The sequence below is a fragment of the Etheostoma spectabile genome, chromosome 8 (genome assembly GCF_008692095.1).
Source record: "Etheostoma spectabile isolate EspeVRDwgs_2016 chromosome 8, UIUC_Espe_1.0, whole genome shotgun sequence".
NCBI classification, from domain to species: domain Eukaryota; kingdom Metazoa; phylum Chordata; class Actinopteri; order Perciformes; family Percidae; genus Etheostoma; species Etheostoma spectabile.
The window spans coordinates 17,315,960-17,321,855 of NC_045740.1; the positions used below are offsets into that span (position 1 = coordinate 17,315,960).

At 47.7% G+C, this 5,896-nt stretch overlaps 1 protein-coding gene across 1 annotated transcript; it reads left to right on the forward strand.

The window, feature by feature from the left end:
- Nucleotides 1-5,013: 5,013 nt before the first annotated feature.
- Nucleotides 5,014-5,505, forward strand: LOC116693798 (late histone H2A.L3). The gene has a single exon (XM_032523034.1). It carries the CDS (start codon nt 5,065-5,067, stop codon nt 5,446-5,448), a length of 384 nt encoding a protein of 127 aa, XP_032378925.1. The 5' UTR covers nt 5,014-5,064; the 3' UTR covers nt 5,449-5,505.
- The last annotated feature ends 391 nt before the right edge of the window (nt 5,506-5,896 follow it).

Consider the following 5,896-nt stretch of genomic DNA (forward strand, 5'->3'; position numbering starts at 1 on the left):
TCTCCCTGCCGGATTGTTGCTTACCACTGAGTATGCTTCTTCACCAGGCTTCGAGACTTGTATCAAGTCTAGTTTCTTGTTTTTTAACATACCCGTCTGCTCCGTTCCCTGATGTTACTAACTGGAAGATCTCTGTTCTCAGAAGTAACCCACCTTACAGACATACTCTCCTGCCAAAGACCACGCAAACTCCATGAAACACAAAGTCTAAGCTGCACGTGAGAACACAGACCGCACCCCCTTGCCAGTCAGCCATCTTCAGAACTCAGCACCCTCTAACCAGTCCAGCCATCTTCGGAACCGGCAACCCCTCGCCAGTCCAGCCATCTCTCGGACTCAGTACCCCTCTGCCAGTCCAGCCATCTTCGGATAGTAAACCCCTCTGCCATCCAGCCATTTCGGACCCGGCACCCCTTGCCAGTCCAGCCATCTTCGGACTCAGTACCCCTCTGCCAGTCCAGCCATCTTCGGACTCAGTACCCTCTCCCCAGTCCAGCCATCTTCGGAATCAGCACCCCCTTACCAGTCCAGCCATCTTCGGACCCGGCACCCCTTGCCAGTCCAGCCATCTTCGGACTCAGCACCCCCTCTGCCAGTCCCAGCCATCTTCAGACCCAGCACCCCCTCTGCCAGTCCAGCCGTCTTCGACTCAGCACCCCCTTGCCAGTCCAGCCATCTTCGGACTCAGCACCCCCCTCTACCAGTCCAGCCATCTTCGGACCGGCATCCCTCTGCCAGTCCAGCCATCTTCGGACTCAGTAACCTCTCCCGCCAGTCCAGCACATCTTCGGAACCAGCCACCCCTAGCCAGTCCAGCCATCTTCAGAGACCCAGCACCCCCTCTGCCAGTCCAGCCATCTTCGGACTCAGCACCCCCTCTGCCAGTCCAGCCATCTTCAGACCAGCACCCCTCTGCCAGTCCCGCGTCTTCGGACTCAGCACCCCCTCTGCCAGTCCAGCCATTTCAATCAGCACCCCCTTGCCAGTCAGCCATCTTCGACCCGCACCCCTCTGCCAGTCCAGCCATCTTCGGACCCAGCACCTCTGCCAGTCAGCCATCTTCGACCCCGCACCCCTGCCAGTCCAGCCATCTTCGGACCCAGCACCCCCTCTGCCAGTCCAGCCATCTTCGGACCCAGCACCCCCTCTGCCAGTCCAGCCATCTTCGGACCCAGCACCCCCTCTGCCAGTCCAGCCATCTTCGGACCCAGCACCCCCTCTGCCAGTCCAGCCATCTTCGGACCCAGCACCCCCTCTGCCAGTCCAGCCATCTTCGGACCAGCACCCCCTCTGCCAGTCCAGCCATCTTCGGACCCAGCACCCCCTCTGCCAGTCCAGCCATCTTCGGACTCAGTACCCCTCTGCCAGTCCAGACATTTGGACCCAGCACCCCTCTGCCAGTCAGCCATCTTCGGAACCAGCACCCCTCTGCCAGTCTAGCCATTCGGACCCAGCACCCCCTCTGCCAGTCCAGCCATCTTCGGACCCAGCACCCCCTCTGCCAGTCCAGCCATCTTCGGACCCAGCACCCCCTCTGCCAGTCCAGCCATCTTCGGACCCAGCACCCCCTCTGCCAGTCCAGCCATCTTCAGACCCAGCAAACCCTTGCCAGTCCAGCCTTCGGACCCAGCACCCCTTGCCCAGTCCAGCCATCTTAGACCCAGGAACTCCCTCTGCCAGTCCAGCCATCTTCGGACCCAGCACCCCCCCTCTGCCACAGCCATCTTCAGACCCAGCACCCCATCTTCCAGTCAGCCATTCGGACCCGGCAACCCTCTGCCAGTCCAGCCATCTTCAGACCCAGCAACCCCTCTACCAGTCCAGCCATCTTCGGACCAGCCACCCCCTCGCCAGTCCAGCCATCTCAGGACCCAGCACCCCTCTGCCAGTCCAGCCATCTTGGACCCGGCAACCCTTCTGCCAGTCCAGCCATCTTCAGACCCAGCACCCCCTCTGCCAGTTCAGCTATCTCGACCACACCCCTCTACAGTCCAGCCATTCGGACCCGGCACCCCCCTCTGCCAGTCCAGCCATCTTCGGACCGGCCACCCCCTCTGCCAGTCCAGCCATCTTCACGACCCAGCACCCCTCTGCCAGTCCAGCCATCTTCAGAAACCACCACCCTCTACCAGTCCAGCCATCTTCGGACCCGGCACCCCTCTGCCAGGCCACCATCTTCAGACCCAGCACCCCCTCTGCCAGTCCAGCCATCTTCAGAACCACCACCCCCTCTGCCAGCCCACACTCACAGCTTCAATAAAATAAGATTCTTTACCCCCTATTCCAGTCTGCGCCTGAGTTGTGTCCCCTAATCCAGACAGGCTCTCCCCCAAATTTGTCTGACTCTCTGCTCCTGGACCCCCTGGTCTTATTCACAAAGGGTGGGGTCTCTTGGCCACAGTGGTGTGTGTGTGTGTGTGTGTGTGTGCCTATTCGTTATCTTTCAATTGGAATGTGACTGTGGGTTTATGACCCTCAGTTCAGGAAAAGATCAGTGGGGGTAAAAGTGGCTGAAACCTGAGACAGGATGATCACTAACAATCAATTCTGGTTCTAACACATTTAGGAGAGCTGGATTATAACAAAACATACCAGAATATCTTATATCATAAAACAAAAGTATTGCAAAACAACTTAATGCAACAAACAACAAACAACAAACTATATACTTATGACAACAAACTCAGTGCATGACCAACATGTCTTCATCTATGCTGAAATAACGCTTTTATCTTTGTAGCTTGAATGTAGAATGCAAATCACACACAATGTTTAAGCACATATAACATTTTAAATCCCAACAGTAAAGAGGTGGTAGCTGGATACTCATTGCGAACACAAAGTCTTAACCCTCGTGTTGTCTTCCCGTTAACCATGAACTTGTCCTTCCTGGCCAAAATCGAAAATGAATTTTTTTTTGTGTTTTTCCGATGTTTTTTTTGTTGACGCTTTTTCTGATTTACTTGTCACTTTTTCCGGCTTTTGGCGCTTTTTTTTTTTAAACCCTGAGTTGGTTTAAAAATAGGTTTTACACTTATTCTTGGAAGTCATGGTCAGGAAATCTCATTTATATCAAATTGTACGAACGTTTTTAGTTAAAAAAGCAGAAATCATGAATTATTTTGACTAATAGTTAAGATCAGAGGTTGTTGAGTGGATCACAGATGGGTAGATGTCGAAGTTTAGTCCGCATACTGTTTTGAAACTATTAAAAAAAAAAAAAAAAGAACTCAAATGCTATAAGATGAAATAAAACACCCAAAAAAATCAATAAAAGTAATCATTCATTTTACCTGAAGAATGTTGCATGGAATTATCCATGTTTTTTTCTGGGCAATTTGGTTGAAAGGAATCCATATTTCTGATATAAAACACTGAAACGGGTCAATTTGACCAAAGGCCAACACAAGGGTTAAATAATATTGCTCTTCATGAGGCCCTAACGTGCTCAGACATGAATTGTAAAGATGTGCTACATGTTGATAATCTCTGTGCAATATAGGACGATGTTGTGAAATGTCTCAATGATTCCAGTGAACTCTTTCCTTAAAGTAAATTAAATAAGTTTGTGGCTGAGATGTTGAGGCAACAGAGGCCTGTGGGCTCTGGTCAGACATGAGGTATTGTTAGATATGGAAATAAAAAGACAAAATGCTAGAGTTAAGCATGTACTCCGTTTTAAGAAAAATGAAAACACAATGAGAGCCGACTCGCTAGCCAGTAAGCTACAGAACAACAACCTTACTGACCTTTGGTAAGAAGTCAAAATAATGAGTACAAAGAAAACATCCTTAGCGGCTGATGTTGAAGGTTTTATAAGCCCAGAAAAAATAGCTGAGCGTTGGCATGAGCACTACTGTGACCTTATTAATTGTGTTAAAAGTAGCCCAGTTAGAATTAATCAGGAACATATTGATTTCTCAGCAGATATGATAGTTAGGGCAGCAGATATTCATAATGCCATCATTATGTTGGAGAACAACAAAGCCTGGTATGGACATAACCAAAGTATGGACTGCATAACTGCAGAGCATCTAAAATAAGCTATAAGCTATAATAAATACATCTGTATCAGCAATCTTGATTTAAAACAGTCACCAAAGGCCCAGTACAGTCAGTCATTAAATACTGCCATCTGCTGGTAGAAGGGGGAACAGTTTGGTCCATTACGTGGAAAACCACATTAAATATTAATTTAATTATATAATATAGCGCTAACACTAACAACCCTATATTACCAACTGTATTAAACCAAATCCTTAAACGGGGCTGGTGATGTGCACGTGGATAGGCTTGATATTAAATAACTGTAATAAACTACTGTTGCTAACATATTTCTTTGGGTCCAGGATCATATCAGCCTATTTATTGATTGATTTTTTTCCTTCTAACGTTACTCTGGTATAACGTTAGTGTTGCATATTATGTCCGCTCTAAAAGCTTGTCTTTTATTTATATTGGCTAGATTTACTATTACTTCCGGGTCATTTAGGCCCACCTTTCTTTCTTTTAATGTAGATCTTCCATCGGAGAACTGAAAACAGGAATTTCAAAAAAAAAAAAAAAGGACATTTAATTTGGTTTGGTTGTTTTTCATTTTTTGAATCAAAACCAAGGCGGAGGACTGCTCTTTTTTTTTTTACCGTTTCTTTGTTTTTGGTTTGAAAACGACAAACAAAAAAAAGGTGGTTTTCTCTTTATTTCGTTTTGTGGTTCAAACGAAAAGACAAAGTATCAAAACGTACACGGACCATGAACCAATAAACAGACTATGTTTAGGGTCTAACCTTCAAAAACATGTTTAACATCATTAGGCAATTTATTAGTAGGCTAACATATAAATGTATTAAAATGTAGTCCACGACAGAACCATTTTGGAGCGATCTACACTTTTATTTTGAAAATCCTCACAACAAAGCGCAAGCTGAAACTAGCTGTTTTTTGATTGGTCGATCATAGTTACGTTCGGTGTATCCAATCAGCGAGCAGCTGGTCTCTATATAGGTGGTTCTCAGCGATGACCAGGCACATTCTGTCGACTACACCGAGGGAAGAAACGTAAAGATGTCTGGACGCGGTAAGGGAGTCGGTAAGACCAGAGCGAAGGCCAAGAGCCGGTCATCCCGGGCCGGACTTCAGTTCCCGGTCGGCCGTGTCCACAGACACTTGAGAAAGGGCAACTACGCCCACCGCGTCGGTGCCGGGGCGCCGGTGTACCTGGCGGCGGTGCTCGAGTACCTGACCGCCGAGATCCTGGAGCTGGCCGGTAACGCCGCCCGCGACAACAAGAAGACCCGGATCATCCCCCGCCACCTGCAGCTGGCGGTCCGCAACGACGAGGAGCTCAACAAGCTGCTGGGCGGGGTGACCATCGCTCAGGGCGGCGTGCTGCCCAACATCCAGGCCGTCCTGCTGCCCAAGAAGACCGAGAAGGCCGCGAAGAAGTAAACACCCGGAAACGACTCAACCAACAACACAACGGTTCTTTTAAGAGCCACACACCTCGAGCTAAAGGCCGTTTCCTTGGTGCTGTTAATAGATTACTTTCAATGTTTGAATCACCCGAGGTAGAGTTACAACGAGTCACATTGTTAACCTTTGTGGTGTCTTTGTTTTTTGGAGGTTTTTTAACACTAACATTAACTTAATTTAGTCAATAAACCTCATTTATAAGAAATTATACCTGGTGTTTTTAGTTAGAAAAGGAGACATTAAGGACTACTTGATTATCCATTAATTCACTTTCCTTTAAAATCAGCCTAAAATTAAAAGGAAAGTATGTTGATGGATAATCAGACTGGAATATGTTAATTTTTACTCTGCTATTTTTGTTCAAATGCTATAAGACGCCCCAAAATTAAGGCAAATAGAGATTTGTACTTGCCAAAGAGCGTTG